Source organism: Heterocephalus glaber, unplaced genomic scaffold (assembly GCF_053883595.1).
Source record: "Heterocephalus glaber isolate CG9 unplaced genomic scaffold, H.glaber_assembly_v1.0 deba00001451, whole genome shotgun sequence".
In the NCBI taxonomy this organism is placed as follows: Eukaryota; Metazoa; Chordata; class Mammalia; order Rodentia; family Bathyergidae; genus Heterocephalus; species Heterocephalus glaber.
Genome location: NW_028258301.1, coordinates 4780882 through 4799282, shown reverse-complemented (window position 1 = coordinate 4799282; position 18401 = coordinate 4780882). Strand labels below are relative to the sequence as shown.

The 18401-nt window shown below is 50.2% G+C and overlaps 1 protein-coding gene across 10 annotated transcripts in view; it reads right to left on the bottom strand.

Moving 5' to 3' along the window:
* The window catches only part of Trabd2b (TraB domain containing 2B), a 273194-nt gene extending 255183 nt beyond the window's left edge, over nucleotides 1–18011 (bottom strand). For 5 of the 10 annotated variants that reach the window (XR_015452645.1, XR_015452646.1, XR_015452647.1 and 2 more), the window contains exons 1-2: nucleotides 17346–18009; nucleotides 14747–15307 (exon numbers count right to left, since the gene is read on the bottom strand). Coding sequence is in view for 6 of the 10 variants with exons in the window: in XM_021247940.2 (XP_021103599.1) it covers nucleotides 14747–15307; nucleotides 17346–17447 (663 nt within the window). In the remaining 4 variants the exon portion in view is untranslated. Of the gene's footprint in view, nucleotides 1–14746; nucleotides 15308–15842; nucleotides 15934–17345 lie in introns of all 10 variants that reach the window. The other 5 variants (XM_021247941.2, XM_021247938.2, XM_021247939.2 and 2 more) reach the window with 5 other exon arrangements.
* Nucleotides 18012–18401: the final 390 nt, after the last annotated feature.

Here is an 18401-nt window from a genome sequence, read left to right as displayed (position 1 = left end):
GTAGGCCATGACATTAGTTCTCAGGAATGGGATTAGTGCCCCTACAAGGGACTAAGGAGACCAGAGCTTCCCCTTCTACCATGTGAGCACACAGTGAAAGATGCCATCTATGAACCAGAAAGTCAGTCCTCACCAGGCACTGAGTGCTGACACTTTCATTTTGGACTTCCCAGCTTCCAGAACTGTAAAAAACAAATTTCTGTTGTTTATAAGTTACCCAGTCTATGGTATTTTGTTATAGCAGCAGAAACAACCACCAGGACTGTTCTAAGGCCAGGGAGAAGTAGAGAAGTAGCCTTTTGCAAAGCAAAAGTGCTGGACCAACTGGCAAAGCCAGAGACAAGGAGCCCACCCAGATAGTCTGCAATCTCCGTAATGCAGAATTTGGGTTAGCACAGAAAGAGAGAGAGAGAGAGAGAGAGAGAGAGAGAGAGAGAGAGAGAGAGAGAGAGAGAGACCTTGCTCTGTTTACAAGAAACAGAGAGTGTGTGTTCCTATTAAATGCCTTTGAATCCAGCAAGGATGGGAGACCCAGGGCTGTTTATGGCTTCGGATATTTACTTTTCTTGTATACAAATCAGCTCGGGTGCCGTCAGAGCTGACGCCACCTCGCACTGCGGCCCTCTGACATCCAGGGCCCTCCCCATGTCCCACACATGGTTTGAATTTATTGGTTTTAGCAGCTTTCATTTATATTGTGTGAGGATCATGGAATGACCAGCAAACAGAAGCTCTGATCTGTGCCCTGGAAAAAACACAGAAGCATGAGGAAGAAGGCTGTGGGGGAGGGCTGAGAAGATCCTTCCAATCCAAGGACAGGCGGCTCCTACCCATGGGGTGGCCCAGTCACAGCCTTACAGCCACGTGGGGGAAGAAAGATCAGTGGACTAGAAAGGGCCATGGGCCACCAGGAGAAGCAGAGCGAGTGAGGCTTTCAGTGGTCAAAGTCACCTGAAGCCAACACACTTGCGTGTTATAGCAGGACAAGCGGGTGGCTACTGAGATGCTTGAACCAAACATCTGGGTACAATCGGGGGCCTCTCTGTTTTCCATCCATATTCTCAGCAGGTGATACATAGATGTGGCTGATAATTTTACAGATATGCAGAGAATTCGTGAAAGTGTATTTAGAGCTGGGCCCTGGGGGAACACAGAATCATTAGATGAGGTTCCTGTGCTCAAAGAACTTCAGCGTAATGGGGGAGACAGAACATAAATACATAACAGACAATAAAATATAAAATGCCATTTTCCAATGAGATTAGAGCCAGCTTAAAAAGTGGCTTTGCAACAGCAGGAGTGTGGTTTCTGGTTTACCAAACAATCTCACACCATGAAGGGGCTTGGTGAGGGCTGAGGGGAGGCCCTGCCCTGCCCTGCCCTGCCCTGGTGCATGCTGCTGGACTCTCGAGCCAGTACGCTGTTTAAGGACTGCAAACCCTCCCATCTCCCACTTTTGCTCAGGGAGCATTCAGGAGCCACCTGCTTCTGCCCACTCCCACTGTGAACAGGTGGAATTCCCCAAATCTGCCATCAAACAGGTCCCTGGGCAGGCTTAGTGGCACATGCCTTTAATCCCAGCACTCTGGGAGTCTAAGGCAGGAGGATCACAAGTGCAAGCCCAGCCTGGGCAACTTAACGACTGAGTGGAATCCTGTCTCAAGATAATAAATAAATAAATAAATAAATAGATAAATAAATAAATAAATAATGAATAAATAAATGGACTGGGATTATAGCTCAGTGCAAAGGTCTTGAATTCAATCCCCGGTATTGGGGGCCGGGGCCCAAAACAAAACCAACTAGTCAAACAAAAAGCCCCCATGAAATATACAATGCAGGGACCTGTAATACTACAGCAGGAACATTAGAAATGGTGGTCATGCTCTCAGGCCCCTCTCCAAAGGCCTTGTAATATATGAGCTGGGCTCATTCAGCTACCTGACCACTTTACTATCTAGTTTCTAAGAGCAAACCGCCCCCTAAGCTCCTGTTCAGAAGCAGGGAACCCTTCTTTCCTGGGCCAGCAGTGGGTGCATCCTGCATCAGATGAATGAAGAAAAAGGCTCTCGCAGGGCAGCTGCCTTCTGAGGCCAAAAGGCTTAAGAACATCCAGAAAAGCTTAAATGAGGAGTGCCAGTTTGACCAACAGATAAATGAGCCAGTGGGCCAATTATTAACCAGAAGAAATTCTGAATTGCAAAACACAGGAATGGGGATAGGTCCCTCCACCCCACGATGCACCCAGGATCAACCAATACTTCTTAATATGGTTATGAGACTTCCATGGTGAGGTCCTGTGCCTCTGCAGCCAATTCTCTCCATTTTCCATGACTCCCACTAGTGCTCTTCTCCAGTGAGTAATGCTAATCTCTCACTCTGGACCTAAATCACCGCCAGCTCCCTGCCTCGTACCTACTGCTCCTCCTGAAGCCAGGGACCACAACAGGTCCTTCAGTACTGAGGTCAGGTAGTACCACAGCAAAGCCAAGACCAGCACTCTGAAGGGGAGGCTGTCTGTTGTATACAGTACAGCAGCAGCAACCCCAAGAGAACTCCTAGAGAGCAAGGGCAGTGGCTCCTCCTGGTTCACACCCACAGGACCTCCAGATGACCCCAGCCCCAGCAAAGCCCCAGCTTTGAGTACCAGGATGGTACTCAACAGTGATGCTGTCAACTGCATGACAGGTGGGATGTGACACTATGTCCAGCTACTGCGGCAAATTTAATAGGAATTCCTCAGGGCTGGGGTAGCTCTCTGTCCATTTTCCCGCTCTTGTACCCATACTGGTGCTGTTGCGAGTCTGCAGCCTCCATGCCCATGGGGCCCTCACCTCTCCTGTCCTCCCTTCACCTGCCATGGTCAGCCTCTGCTGACCCCACCATGGCTGCTGTCCTTAGACTTCCTCATCTCACTCCCTGCTCTGTCTCCATTTACCTTCCATACCTTAGTCTCAGAAGGGCTGCTTCCTTGTTCTCAGCTTCCAGTTCCTGCCCCCCCACCCCACCAGTTCACACTCTCATTTCATTAGATGCAGAGGGGCTGAGAGCACAGGCTCTGCTGCCAGACTTGCTTGCTACAAATTCCAGATCCTCCACGAATGGAGTGTATAACTCTAGGCAAGTGAATCACATTTCCAGGCCTCAGTTTCCTCACCTGTGAAAGGGGACTGAATCTACCTCAGAGCCTGTTTTGAGGATGAAAGGGGCAAACCAAGTAAAAGAGTCAGAATCATCATTGGCACTCTGTTGTGAGGCACCACTCCCTCTGGTCTTTCAACTTCTCCTTCCCCTGTCAGCCCCACATTCAGCTCTGAATCCCCCAGACCTGGAGCCAAGCCTGACACAGTGCTGTTCCCAGCAGAGCTTGTCAAATGAATGAGAGAATAAGTGAGCAGATGAACAGTTTAATAATAACTCACTCTGTTTACTAAATACTTACAGGGTATTGCTCTCTGGGAGAAGGAGAGGAAAAATACATGTTCACATAGCACTAGCTGATAAAGTCCTCCCTGGGCTTTATCCTGCTGGATTCTCCCAGTGACACTGAGTTGTTATTCATGTTCACCTGTCTGAGCAGTAGAGGAAAAGAGAGAAGGGTCTAACCCATGACAGACCGGGGCTTCCAACTGGGGTCTCCATGCTAAATTCTTTACTCCCTCCTTTCAGTGTGCCTTCACTCCCAGAGCAGAGCAGACCACAGGGGAGCCCAGCCAGAACAAACATGATCAGACATTACATACCAAGGATGGTCAGGAAAAAATGGCCATGCTTTGGGTGGCCAGACCACACAGTTCTCACCAGGCCAAGCCACCTCCATCTCTGCTCTGGAAGATGCCTGGTGTAGGAGACCCAGGGACTGAGAACTATATTTTGTGGGGGATGGACTTCACCTCAACACACAGACAGCGTGAAAACAGGCCAATAATAATAATTAAAATGACCGCTACTTAAACCACCACAGTTACCATTCATTACCTCTTACTGTGTGTCCATATTCAGTTATGTGGCTTATAGGCATCATCTCATTTAGGCCTCGTACACCCTCAGAGAGTAAATGCTATTGTGAGCCCTACTTTTTTTCAGATGTGGAAAGAGATCTTAGCCATTCAGCCAAAGCAGGAGAGCTGGAATTCCAACCCCAATACAATTTCTTTCCTAAGGCATCAAAAAATCTAAGCAGAAATCTCAGCTCTGTCCTTGTACACAAAGCAGGGACCCTTGATTTTCCTAAAATGGGGAAGATAATATTCACCATTTAGGTTTATTTTAGGGATTTACTGTAATAAACCCAAGGCCTAGTGCACAATAGGCATCAAATAACAACTGGATAGGAAAGGAAAAGAATAAAAACAATGGAGGAAGAGAAAAAGCCTCTTTTTCCCCCTACCCTCTACATTTTCCCATCCTATCACCTCTGCTTAACAGGCTCCTTCCTCTGAGAATGGCACTGGCTGCTCATACCACTCCACCTGAAAAGCCCCTCTCAAAGCTACTTCCATCAAAAAGCCTGCTTTTCACCAAGCATGAGGGCACAGGCCTATAATCCCAGCATTCCAGGAGGCTGAGGCACGAGGACGCAAGTTTAAACTCAGCCTAGGTAATTTAGCAAGACCTTATCTCAGAATAAAAGAAATAATACTAATACTGTAGAGACCTGGGAATGTAGCTCAGTGTGAAAACCCTGGGTTCAAGGCCAGTTACTGCAAAACATAAACATGAACAAACAAATGCCAGAGGGCCAGGGATGTAGCTCAGTGGCACTGCACCTGCCTCCCAAGTGCAAGGTCCTGAGTTGGAGCCCTGGTACCGAAAAAAAAGAAAAGAAAAAACAAAAACTGCTTTTCTTTCTCTTCACCATCCTGGGAAAATTAGACTGGTATAAGCAGAAGAACATATAACTATCTGCAAGACTACCAGCAGGCCTCCGCATGGGACTCTGTGGTGCTAGGTCAGCTACATATCCCAATCAAGATCAAGCACAATGACAGAGCATAGATACCACGGAGCACTTCAGTTTACCCATCCATGACCAAACCACAGCTCCTCCAGCTGTATCTTAGCCCCATTAGGGAGCCAGGTGCTCAAAAGTGTCCCTAAAAAGTGGATGTCAAAGCCACCCACCTGGAGGTATGGGGGGCCACTGAGATTTGAATACCAGGGACTCTGAGTTAGCAGATGCAAATCCAGACCCTTTTTTGAGGTCAGTAACCACATTGGCAAAAAATAAAATAATACATAAGAAAAAGAGTAAGAAGGAAGGTCCAGCCCCCTTCTCTAGGTAGCACAAGTAAAGGACTCTGGAGATTGCAACCAAGATGCAAACGAGTGGAATTCTCATTGCCAATGAGCCTTTTGTCTTGTCAAACTCAAGGTCAAGTGACTCCAGAAAGGGAAACCCTGTGAACTAGAGCTACAAGATGAGCAAGAGATTTCCAAAAGGCTGTCTTTTTCTAAAAGGGGGCTTTCAAATGGGACCCAAGGCTTAAATTACTAAAGGGCCTCCCAGGCTCATTAAGTCCACGGGAGATAACGCTACCCAGGAAACCTAAAATAGCCTAATAGAGTCAAAGGAGGTAAATAATCTTTTAAACCCGAGAGGACAAAGAGGGAGGGGGCTGGAGTAGGGTAGGGTAGAGGCCTGGCCTTTATCTTCCCTTAGTGGCTTCTCGGGACAGGGCCGGTCCCTGCCAGCTACCTCTCTCTTGCGAACAGGGCTGCGGCTAGCCCTGGGGTGTCTGGTGGGGTCATGTGCTTGGCCCAGGGGCTGGGGTACCCGGCTTGCGCCTCTGGACAGTGCCACCTGCGGCTGCTCTCTGAGGAGACTAGAGCAGACTCAAAGAGAGGCAGACTATGGCCGGGGGCAAGGCGCTCGAGCGCTGTCTCCATGGCCTCAGAGGGCACGGAGGCCTCTGATCTAAGTGGACATTGCCAGGCATGCTGGAGTCACACTGAGTTGACCAGGGCAGACACCAGGCATGCAGCATCACCCAGCCTGGTCTCTAGCCTCAGCCCATGCAGGGAGAAGCCAAGCTGATTTGCTTAGGCCCCCCCAGCTCCAGATTCTTCACCACCATGGGCACCTCCAGTCTCCTAAGCCTGGAATCCCTCTGCCTTTGCCTGGCTAACTTTTCCTGGCCTCAGGAAGCCCAACATGTCTTCCCAAGGCTGTTCTGTTCTTTCCTTTCCCTGCCCAGAAAGGAAGCACCTGGGCGTCAGTGTGGTGGCTCTTGCTCACTTTATTATCTGTGGTACATATCTCACGTCTGGCATGCAGTGGGAACTAAAAGCCTTTCTGCCAAAACTAAAAAAATATAATGATAGTAATTTAAAAATAAAAAAAAATTACTATGAGGTGGCAATCTACTACAGATTACCTGTGTGTCTGGCACTGTTTTACACTATGCAATCCTCACAGCAATCCCCATGAAGTTGACAGATGAGGAAACTGAGGCACAGATAAGTTATGTAACTCTCCCAAGGTTATTTATACTCCTAATAAGTGAATTTGACTCTTCAAGGCACCGAAGAGACATTGGGCCATTGTAGGCCACTGCCTGACAGTTTTGCTGCAGAGAAGACCCTTAAGCCGGATCTACACCATGGCATGTGGGTTTAAAGACTGAATTTTTTGTTGTCATTTTAAAGGTAGAATGAAACCAGGATGTTGTCGTGAATAAAGGAAATACAGAGGGAGCTGTATGCAGTGAATACAGGATCACACAGTCAGAAGAAATGAAAAGTAAACGTTAATGTTCCCTCCTGCCCTTCTTGACCCAAATGGGATGAAGAGGGAGAATCCCAGGAAGAAAAGGCGATAAGGGCTAGGCATACTGAGCAGCGGACTGGATGGGACCAAGTGCTGATCTGAAGCTGGCAGTTTCCCTCAAGAGGCCGTTTCCCCTGGGTCAGTCAGGAAAGGCCACAGAGTTCAACAGCAAGGTGCAAAGGCAGTGACCACACGTCCCAAGGTCCCTGGCTGTTCCTCAGAGATGGTCCCAGGAACCCTGACTTTTATGAGCCTAGTGGTGACCTTTGGGCTCTTCTGGAGGGTAGCCAGGCAATCAGTGTGCTCTGAGAACAACTCACCCGTCTTTTCAAAACATGGAACCACAAGCTAACCACAATGTTGCACCCATAGGGGAAAAGCTGATCTGGTGACCTGGGATAAAATTCTTACTATAAAGTGGGATTTGTTTTAAAAGAGCCAGACTCTTAACAAGAACACTCCTAGGGGCTCTTAGAAAATCAAAGGAGAAGTTAGACGGACAATAAAACCTGAAAGAGACCTCTTGGGTAGAGGAAACAGCATGAAGGAACTCATGGAGGTTCAACCAAAGATTGTATGTGAGAGAGAGCAAGGGAGAGAGAAGCTGCATAGCTCAGCATCACAGAAGCTCCCAAACCAAATGTGACAGCTAAATTTACCTGACAACCTGATTGCCTTGGGAGCCACTTGGGGATTAGTAAGGCCCAGTCCTGGGCGTGTCTAGGTGGGTCCTGGAGGCATGACCTTGGGGTTTATGTCTGATCCCTGCTTTCTCCCTGGAATTAGTTCCCTGCTCTGCTTCCTGGTCACCATGAACTAAGCAGCTTTGCTCCATGATGTTGCTACCTTGAAACCAACCAGCCAAGTGCTGAATTCTATGAAACTATGAGCCAAATAAACCTCCCTTCCCCTACGTTGCAGGTGCCAGGTATTTTATCCAGCATCTGAAAAGTTGACTAATAGACCAAGTAACCAAGTGCTAAAGGTAGACATTTTAAAATACAGTGAGCCTTGGCAGGTTTGTGAGCTCCAGGTAGTAAAGAGGAGGGGAAGGGGGCGGGGGGCTTTGTTCAGAAGTGAACAAGAGAGAACAACAAAATATCACAGGATGGCACAGAGTGACAAGTCCAACCGAGACTCATGAATGCTACAAAGGCCTGATCAAGTGCACTGGAGTCTGTACTGAAAGGACTGAATTTGTCTCAGGTGGGAAGTTGGAGGGGTTTCTGCGACACATAGGCCAAGAGATCCTTCCTCTTTAGCATCCACAGCTGCCAACACCCCAACCATAGAACACACCACAAATCCCCCCTTCAGAGCTGGAGCACATTCAGCCCAATTTAGTAATAAATGGTGAGCACATATGAAGCTAGGTTAGAATCAAGAAAGACTGCTTAAGTAATAATAATAAAGTAAAATATATAACTGCTGAAAGAATGTCATAAAATGCTAGAGAGAAATCCACAGGGGGTGGAAATACATGTGGCTGGGTCACTAAGGAAAGCTCTGGACCAAGTCCTCCTGAGCAGATTAGAACTGGGAACATCCTAGGAAGCCTTCCTGGAGGAGGTACAACCTTAAACTGAGCCTTGAAAATCTCAGGATTCAGAAGAGAGAAAAGGAGGAAATTCCTGGAGAGGGAGGGGTCCTAGCCCAAGCAATGGCATTTGCAAGCTTGGGGCAACAGTCCCGTGTGGCAGCGGATACACTGCACAGATTTAAAAGCCTGTGGATCCTGGAGGAGGGGCCCAGCGAGACAGCTTGGCAGCCGCTACGCAAAACTGCAGACTGGGCCACTAGCTGGCTGTGGATTAAGTGGGTGGACAGAGAGCCAGTGATGGGAGATAAAAGGGAGTGAAGTGGATAATATTTAGAAGCAAACTCAAGGGGAAAAGAACGTCAGCAGTCCGGCTGGCAGACTTTGGCGCTTGCCGGCATTCTTGTTTCCTCCCTAGGAAAGCTGCTGTACCATGCGACCTCTTCCTGGCTTTGAAAGACATCCAAATGGGAACTATTAACAAAGGCATGCTCCCATTTTTATCTCCATCAGAAAGTGCTTTGCTGCCTGTATAGCTTTTTCTCTCTGGCCAGGGATCGGAGAGCGAGCTGGGGGAAGGAGATCAGACAACATGTTTGCAGATGGGGCTTCTTGGAATTCTTAAGCATCAGTCCCTTCCAACTCTAAGATTTTAGAAGTCTGTGTCTACGAGCTGAAAATTAGAAGCTAGAATTTCATGACGTGAGGATCCTTCTAGTTCAAAAATGCCTTTGAGCCCAATGTTCTAAGATTTCACCATTTTTGGATTCCTTAAGCCTCAGGGTTTGGGCTTATGGATAGAGAGTCTCTAAGCCTGGAAGTCTCCTTGCTGTGAACTTCTGATTTGAGCCTAGAGATTTTACGATTTCTTTATCATGTCTGGCTTTAGGGCCTCACTCTCCTCCCACCTCCTCTGGAGGAGGCCAAACCATCCTCTACTCTTGCTTTGGAGTTTCCCCACTCTGTTCAGATGTTAAGACCCAAATCAACCAGGTCACACAGAGGGACAGATAGAGACTGCCATGCCAGGAGGACATCTGTGCAAACAGCCTTCAGGTTCAGAAGGAATCTGAGTATACACCTGCCCAGGGGCCACCAGAGGGGCTTCCACACCTTATGACAGACACTTGGGTGACAGCTCCCAGCCACAGGGCTCTGTGTGGGAGGTGTGCTGGGAGTGATGGGCAGCAGAAGCACAGCTGGGACCAGAGGAAGTGTGCCTTCCAGTCCAAGTTCTGGACTTGCATGCTGGAGCCGAGGCCAGCCTGTGCTAATTCAGTCCTGACTGAGGGCTCTCACTCTGGGTGACTTCTGGGGAGAAGAGGGCTTAGCATGGACTGAGGTCCTTCAGTGGTGCCCAGCTGTCTGGGAAGGGGACTTGCTCCCTTCTCTCTGAGGAGAACACTTGGATCTCACAGGAGGCCCCATGGGAGGGGCTAACGCTGCCATGGAGGCTCAAACAGTGCTGAAGCACTCAGGAGTAGTCATGCTTGGAGGACAGGAAATTAGAGAATGGCTCTCAAAGACGGGAGTATATGGCAGGAAGATGAAGAACAGGGACTCTATATGAAGATAAGGAACCAGGACATGGGACAAACTAATAATCAGGTGTTCTGTGCCTCAGTTTCCACAGCTGTAAAACAGGACTAGTAATATGTACCTCTCAGGGTATAAAAGTAATGCACACTCTCATGTAATGAGCTACAGGCAAAAACTATACCCAGGTGTTGTTTCTCAGATCCTGCACTGGCACAAGGCGATGAGGGGCTCTGGTTGAGTGCATGAGGAAGTGAAGGAGGGACAGGAACTGTAATGAAGGAGAGGATCAAGCCTGGGCAGGTGGCCAGTAGACTGTGCTGCAACAAGCTGGGGCTCTCTGTTCTGCAGACTGGCAGCAGGATCACCCACCGGAACCAACAGGCTTCTGGACAAGTAGGTATCAGCAGCAGTCCGCCAAAGACAATCCTGTCAAGGACAGATAACTCAGGCTCAAAGTCTCAGGGTAGGTTGGCCGAAACCCTCCAAGATGTGCAGGACAACAGAAGAACATCAGAGAAGCAAAACTGGGCTAGCACTGGAAATCACCTAGCCTAGTGTTCTCATGGGACAAAGGGGCAATTTAGGTCCAGAGAGAGAAAAGGAGCAGCCCATAGTCACAGACGAGGTAGTGGTGGGGTAAGGATTGACGTCTGCCTTGAATGTGAACTTCATACTGTGGTGTAAATGTGAATGTCCCTCCAGAGTTCACAGGCTGACATGTCAAGGTGATGGTATTAAGAGATGGGGGACCTCTGGAAGCAGAGTCCTCATGAATTAGTGCTTAGTTAATCCTTTTCTCCTTCTGCCATGTGAGGATACAGACAAGGCCCACCTATGAAGAACGGGCCCTCTCCAGAGATTACATCTGCTGGCACCTTCATCTTGGACTTCTCAGTCTCCAGAACGGTGAGCAATAAATGACTACTGTTTATAAATGACCTAGTATAAGGTATTTTGTTATAGCATCCCAGGTGAACTAAGACAATCTATTTATGATTTTGATATTTTGTGTCCTTGTACAAAGGCAGGGAGCTATTTAAGTTCAAGAAGGGGGCTCCTCATTGTAGCATACAACAGTGCTAGATGGTCATATCATGGTTTCTAACAAATGTTCATTCATTCATTCATTCATTCTGTAAATATTTCTTGTACACTTACTAATACTTGCTGAGCCTCTGTTGTATAGATATAGAAGCTCTGGTTATAAACTGAGGAGGCCTTTCTTTATTTGACTGTGTAAGCTTAGCCTATCTGGGGTGGGGGATCTTCACAGTGGTCCCCTGGAAAGCTGGGTACATTCTAGGGAGGTAGCTGGTGCCCAGAATGTCTTTGGAAACTCTCATTTTAGGATTACCTTCAGATCCAATTTATAAGCCAGGGAAAAAGTCAGGTTTAGCACTTTTAAATTATCTTTCTCTATTATGCCTTTTTTTAGCAATAAATGAAGACACCTCCCAGCTCCAACTCCCCTCCCACAACTGATCAAATAATGACATCTGAGTCTTAAAAACCAAAATCAGAAGGGTGGAGCGGGTGAAGGGAGGGCAAGGGAATGGGGAAAAAAATAAGGACCAAGATACATCATGTGCCCTAGGTACTCCATGTCCTTCCAATATTAGCTCAGCTTTGAAAGCTGCTAACTACTGCTCCACTGAATAGGTAGGGACACCAAGTCTTGCCCAAGACTATAGACAAGTCTCCTATCTCCAGCCCACCATCCTGAGCTGTCTACTACACATCAGGAAGAACTTTAGAGACCCCCGTTTACCATCCCCACTCCAGCCTCAGTTAAAGGAAATAATTTCTCTACAAGTACAAATTTGCCAAGAAATAAAACATTAAGTCTTCAACCCTAGAAGGAGACAGAAAACAGAAGAAAGAAGTAAAGGGAGAATTGCAGGAAGATACTAGATAGGAGGAAGTCTAGAGAAAACATAAGATGGCAGGAAGAGTACAGCCTACATTTGGAGTCCAGCAGATGGCTCTGTTCCTTATTAGCCATGTGATCTTGGGCAAGTCATCCAACCTTTCCGCATGCCCACTTTAGAAAGCCATAAGGTTGCTGTGAGAATTCAATGAAATGGAAATGTATGAAGAGCTTCCTACAGGGTGCTCTGCACGTGGAATTGATTAGAATCATCCTATGGAATGTCAGGGCTGGAAGAGGCTTGAAAGATGACCTAATCCTGGTGTCTCATTTCACAAACAGAGAAAACAGGGCCTAGAGAGAGGAATTGACTTGCCCAAGGTCATAAGGTAAAGTCATGGTGATGCTAGGTCTAGCACCTTCAGTTAAAATAAACTGAAATCAAAGATCACAACTTATCAATAGATCTGATCTCACAAGTTGTGAAAGCTGTGCAGTTATCAGTCTTCCAAGCTCTTCAGTGGCTCCTCCAGCCTCTGAAGTCCTAAACTTAAATTCTCTCTCACTCCTGAACAAGTAAAAATGTGGTACTTCTGTCCAGAAAAAAATATATATACATATAAATTTTAAAACACCAAAATTAAAACTAAGCTCCTAGGCCTTAACAGAAAGGCACTATTTTAAGCCTTCTTCTTTTGCCTTCCTCTTTCACTACCCCCCGACCCAAATATTTTGCAATAATAGTAATGCTTCGAGGAAAGAAAAAATAAAAATCTGATGCACTTAGCAGATATTTTAGTACAATAATGTATCACAGATGTTCATATCAAACAGTGCATATGCGCATGCAATTTTACTGAGAGGGCTGTTGCATTTCTGACTTTGGGTTTTGGGATCCTTAACAACCCATCTACCCAGGTTCTGGAATTCCACCCTTTTCAGTTAGTTCAAGGCTGCCCAAGGGCTTGGAAGAGGTATTTCATCACCTCCCTCCAAAATGATAACAGGACAAATTGGTGCAGTTGGACGTTCCGGCAGGTGGTGAAGGGTCTGTAGATTAAGGCAAACCAAGAGGAGTCCTGTTTTTCTTTCGTTCGGGACTTGCTTTCTGCGGCCCTTTCAAAGAGTTAGACCCAAGAACAATTTGAGGAGCTGGCCCAGGGTGGTGATGGGGTGGGTGCATTTTAAAAACAAATCAGGGTCTATTTGATCTTCAAGCATGGGCTTTGGAGACTGTCAGCAGGCTCCTTGCTGGCCGATGAATGGCTCTCAGGAACTTTTCCTAAAGCATAACCTCACACACTTTCCAGCAAATGTTTTCACCCTACCAGAGCCCTCATTTGGTTGAACAGCAGCATTTCCAGACTCCGAAGAAAGATAGTTTTGTTGTTTTAAGAGAGACAGATTAAAGCCAGGGGCTGTTTAACCAGAGAGCTCGAGTGCTCCCTTCAGCCCTTGTTGGATTCCTCTGTGGTTGGTACAAAGAGGGCGTTGAGAGTGACGCTGGATCCCCCACCTCTCCAACCTAAAAAAGATATCGAGGCCCGACGTGAGGCCTCTGAGCAGAGAGGCCCCCCACAAACCTGCCTCCAAAATGAGATGGGCGGTGAGCACTCCCCCCACCCCAGATGATATCAGCTCCCAAGCCTGGCAAGGGAAAAGTCACTTCAGAGGGAGAGAGCCGCTATGTTCAGAGGAATCAGCACCAGGCCAGAGAATACGCGGGATTTTCCCCCGTGGAGAAGGAGTCAGGCATAGTCAGAACCCTGCAGGGCGTGACTAACTGCCCCAATATTCCTGCCCCTGGGGCCCTCTGGGTAAGGACTCCACAATTATGGGAGAGCCAGCAGGAGAACCGACAAACCCGACAAACCCGCCTTTCATTTGGCCGGCAAGTCAATCTGCCTTCTTACCTCCCTGGGGACAATATTGCATTTCCCCTGGAAAAACAAAGGCCAGAGATCTCGGAAAGGAGATCAGTTTCTGCCACGGTTTCCCTGGTGAAGAGGTTGCAACATCTCAGGAGCACCAGGCAGGTCTGATTCTGTTGGTAGGGCTTCTGGCCTGGTCATTTGGTGGGGTTGTCTTCTTAATGGGGATCAGGCATGTCTCAGGACTTTGCCTCACTCAGAGGCCTGGGAGCCCCCACCAGGGATTGACAGTCCTGTTCTCAAGGCACAGATGTGAACTCATTGTTCCCAGGGCCTCAGAGTTGAGTTTGGGGCCAGTGAGTTGGGAGTGACCTCTGCCCATGGAGACAGGCCTTTAATGACATTTTGCTGGTTCAGGTCTCTGGCAGCTGGAGACTTTAAACCTCTTAAGCCCCTCCCTTTTCCCTGCCCCCACTTCTGAGGTTCAGAAATCAGAACTGTCAACCTTTAAGCAAACACATTTCTCTGAAATTATTAACCCCCAACGTCTCCTTGCTAACTTTCTCCCAGTCGTAGGGAGGCAGTCCGAGGGTTGCAGAGCTTAGCAAAGCCCAGAGAACTCTGCAGCTCTTAATCTGAAACAGCAAACCAGTGCTTCTAGAGACCAGATTCACGACACCTCCTCTGCCAGCCTAGCCCAGGCACCACATCTCCCCCCCACCCTGGGCCCTCTTTCCTACAGACCCACAACCCAGCGTGTCCACACAACAGCCTCACAAGAGCCTCCTGCTCCCAAGACAACAGAGCCCTGCAAGGCCTGACACAGACTGGCAACTCCCTTTTAGTTTTGGATCACTCTGATGCTCCCAAGGAAATTCTTTCTGCTCAGGCAAGCACAGCAGGTGGAAAGTGAATATCCCAACAGGAAACCACTGAAATAGAAGCAAACATCTAAACTCTTACATCAAATCCTAGCACATACCGGTTTCCCTTCATCCTACCAAAACACCCCAGCTGGTGCCCTGGGCCCGAAAGGACCTCTCCCTTTGGAGAAGGGACCTGGCTCTGGCTGCCTACTGGAGGAAGAAAACAATAATCAGAGAAGAGGAGCAAGGTGCCAGGCTTTCCAGGCTGCCAGCTCCAGGTTGGCACATGCGGCCTACCTGAGAGAAGTTGAGCCCATTGAGTGGATGGCACTGCTCCTCCACTCGCTCCACAGCACCAGTGCTCTTCTTCATCTTCTCAGCCTGCTGGGCCAGGTAGAGGTCCAGCACAGGCACGCCGCGGGAGCGCACGTCCGTCTCTGTGAGTGAGTTTACCATGAGCATCACCCACACAGGCCTCTTGCGCTCCCAGTTGCCTGCGATAGCGTTGAACAGGTAGTCAGCATAGAGCCCTTTTCCCCGCTGTGCGGGCGTCATCCAGGAAGGCATCATCAACTTCACATAGTCTAGGTGGCGCTTCAGGCGCCAGTAGAGTTCCTGGGGCAGCACATCCTGCAGGTTCTCCCCAGGTGGCAGTAGTTGGCAGCTGGCCAGCGCCGAGACAGTGTAGGGGTCTGTCAGGTCCAGCTCGAAGTAGACACGGGCACTGGCCTGGAAGGCTGCCTTGGAGTTGTCGGGGATGAAGTCCCAGACGCGGGTATAAGGGACGTGGATGGTGCCAAACAGGTAGGCCGGGGGATGGCGCCGTATTGTCCACAGGAAGGAGTTCAGGTCCCTCTGCTGCAGGGGGAGAGAAGACAGGCCATGCAGTGAGGCTGAAGGCAGCAGAGGAGAGCCAGAGGTGGCACAGACAGGAACAGGGGGGAGTGGGGAAGGAAGCTGAAAAACCCACACTCAAAGCTTGGCTTTGCCATGTTTTAGATGAAAGATCTGGTCTGAATCATTTCACTTCCCACAGACTCAGTTTCCTCAAATGGAAGTGGGAGCAGGGGTGGCTGGTGGGGAGCAATAAAAGACATGATGCATATATACTGAGCCCTGAGGGCAGTGCCAGACACAGAGGAAGTGGGCAATGAAGAAAAGCTCTCATTATGACCAGCTTTCACTGTGAGAGCCAAGCACTGCACCCCACCACCTGAGAACATTCAGACTTGGCCAAGCCAAACCTTCACCAGTGGTGTTTTGTGTGCAGGGTGTGGAGAGGGGACCGAGAGTCCTGCTCTGGCAAGGAAGTCATATAACTTTAAAATCCAACCATTAGAAGATACATGCCAAGAGTACTTTGAAAGCAGAACACCTATTAAAAATAGCACACCTATTTCAACAGCTACTTCCCATTCATCAGGGTGGATACGGTTTTCTTCTTGGAGGGCAGGTCTGGGGTGTTAGCTACTTTGCTCCACCAGCTGAAACCATAGACGAGAAAGTGCTTTAAAATCCTGCAAAGCCAAGTAAAGTCTTAATTTCTGGTATGGGAGGCGAGGATTCCACAGAAGGGAATCCCAAGAAATGTACATTATTGTGGGTGCTTTCCAAGCTCTTCCATCAAATAATGTATACCTGGTCTCCACCCCCATTTCTGTCATTTTCTATCTCCTAAGCTCTCACTAGGTAGGAGTGTGTGTGTGTGTGTGTGTGTGTGTGTGTGTGTAGGGGCATGCAGATCAGGGCCATGTCTCCGGACCCAGATTAGGCCCAGGGAGTAAGGAGTATAAAAGGGGACTATCATTTCTCTTAGGCAAAGCCATTTTCCATCCAGAACCCCCCCCCCCCCCAGAATCCCAGTGACCACTTGCAAGCTTTAGATCAATTCAACATTTTTCTGCCAGATTCTGGCACAAATGAAAAATATGTACTGGGGAGTGTCAATGGGGGAACAGTTTTTTACTTTACTAACCAGCAAAAGTTGTGAATCCCAGCACACTCAAGATAGTGCAAGAGTGCCTATAGCTAACAAGCCCCCCTGTTCTGCACAAGGCCAGCTGCTGGAGCTGCACCTTGCCCGAGGTCAACTAATTCCCTGCTAACAAGGCAATGCACCCAACCCCACAACACAGCTTTCTGGTCTCCTGACCTCCAATTCAGGGTTACTGCCAGTGTGCCAACTTACACTTAAGGGAAAGGATACTGGTGAAAATCAAGGGATTCCTGACTTTGGAAGGAAATTAGGAGGACCAGATTCCTCAACCCCCAGGGAAATACTAGGCCAACATCTCTTGGCATTTCCTTTTTCTCTCCTCTAGAGTCTTCCCCCTATTGATCCAAACAGGGGCACCTTGAACAGTCATGGTAAAGCATGGGCTTCAGAGGGAGAGAGGAAGGGGAACCAGCACCAGCACTGGGGAGAAAGTGTGCCTTGGGTAGAAACAAGAGGGCTGGGAGAGGGAGGGGACCCTGGGAAGGGGCAGAGTGTGTGAATGAGAGGGCAAAAGGGTCTTCTGCGAGAAGAGAAGGGCAAGAAATGTGGGAAGATAGAGCCAGAATTGGACAGAGACGAGAAGGTCACGACAGGATAAAAGTCAGAGAGAACTTAGTCAAAAAGGGTACACCAAGCGGAAACGTCCAAGCAAGACCAAAGGCGAGAGGAGAGCCCGAACGTCAGCGTCAGCGAGTGGAGAAGGAACGCGAGAGAGGGAGCGCCCCATCTCGGCTCGGAGCCTGGGCAGAGAGTAGCGATAGAAGGACGCTCGAGGCTGTGCCTGGCGGGCAGAGGTGTAGCGGGTGCGCCGAGTAAGAGGGACCCAAACCATCGCCCCACGGGCTTAAGTGTCCAGGCAGAACCGCGGGCGGGAGAGTGGCGGGGCAGGCGCTCGCTCACCGATCCGGGCGGCCGGCACTGTCCTCCGTCCGGGGGCTGTGGGCGGGCGCGGGTGGTGGCGAGGAGAGCGGCGAGCAGTGGCCCCGCCAGGGCGGCGTGCATCCTGCCGGGGCCCGCGGGGAGCGGGGGACCCTCCTGGGTGGCGCCCCCTCAGCAAGGCGGGTAGCCCCCAGCTAGTACGGAGGAGGATCCTTTGGAGCGCGGGGCTCCAGCAGCGAGATGCTGGGAGCCCTCTGGGGCGTGGCTGGATGTCCCTGTTGAACCTGGGGGTCCCTCTGGGGCGGGGCTCCGTCTGTTGAAGAGGGGGACCCTCTGGGGCGGGGCTCGCAGCCCGGTTGGCCGAGCGTCGGGGCTCTGAGAGCGCGCGGAGGTCCCGGGACACTCAGGGGTCCCAGAGCTGTGCTGGGGTCCAGGGACACGTGGGGTTGCTAGGGCAGCACCGAGATCCCGGGGTGCGCGGCGTCTCGGGTTATGCTGGGCACCCAGGGCGCGCAAGGGTCCCAGGGGTGCGCGGCGCTCCAGGGGGTGCGCAGTGGGACAAGTGCGGTGGAGGTCGCAGGGGCGCGGGGGTCGGGTCTGGGGCGCCCAGTTGCCCCCGAGCCTGGCTCAGAGGGGCGGCGGGCGGCCGCGCGGCCGCTGCCCGGGCTCCGCCATGCTGCTCCGCGGCCGGGAGGGAGGGAGTAGAGGAGGGCGGGAGAGCGGCGCGGATCCGGGCCGGGCGGGGGGCTGGGGCCGCTGGGATGGGGGGAGGGGAGGACCCGGCGCGGGGGGCGGGGGGCCGGGGCAACGCCGGGCCGGGCCGGGCCGGGCCGCTGGGAGTCGGGGCGAGCTCTGCGCCTGGACGCGACGAGGCGGGGTCTGATGGGCATGGCAGGCGCTCGCTCGCTCCTCTCTCGCTCCCCCGTTCGCTCCCTCACACGCGCGGAGGGAGGCGAAGCCCGCAGCAGGCACTTCCCAACTTTCCAAACTTCCCAGCGCAACTTTTTCCTCTCCTCCCCTACCCGTGCCTCCTCCTCTCTCCTCCCTCCCCCTCCCCTGGCCAGCTCCAAGCCGGAC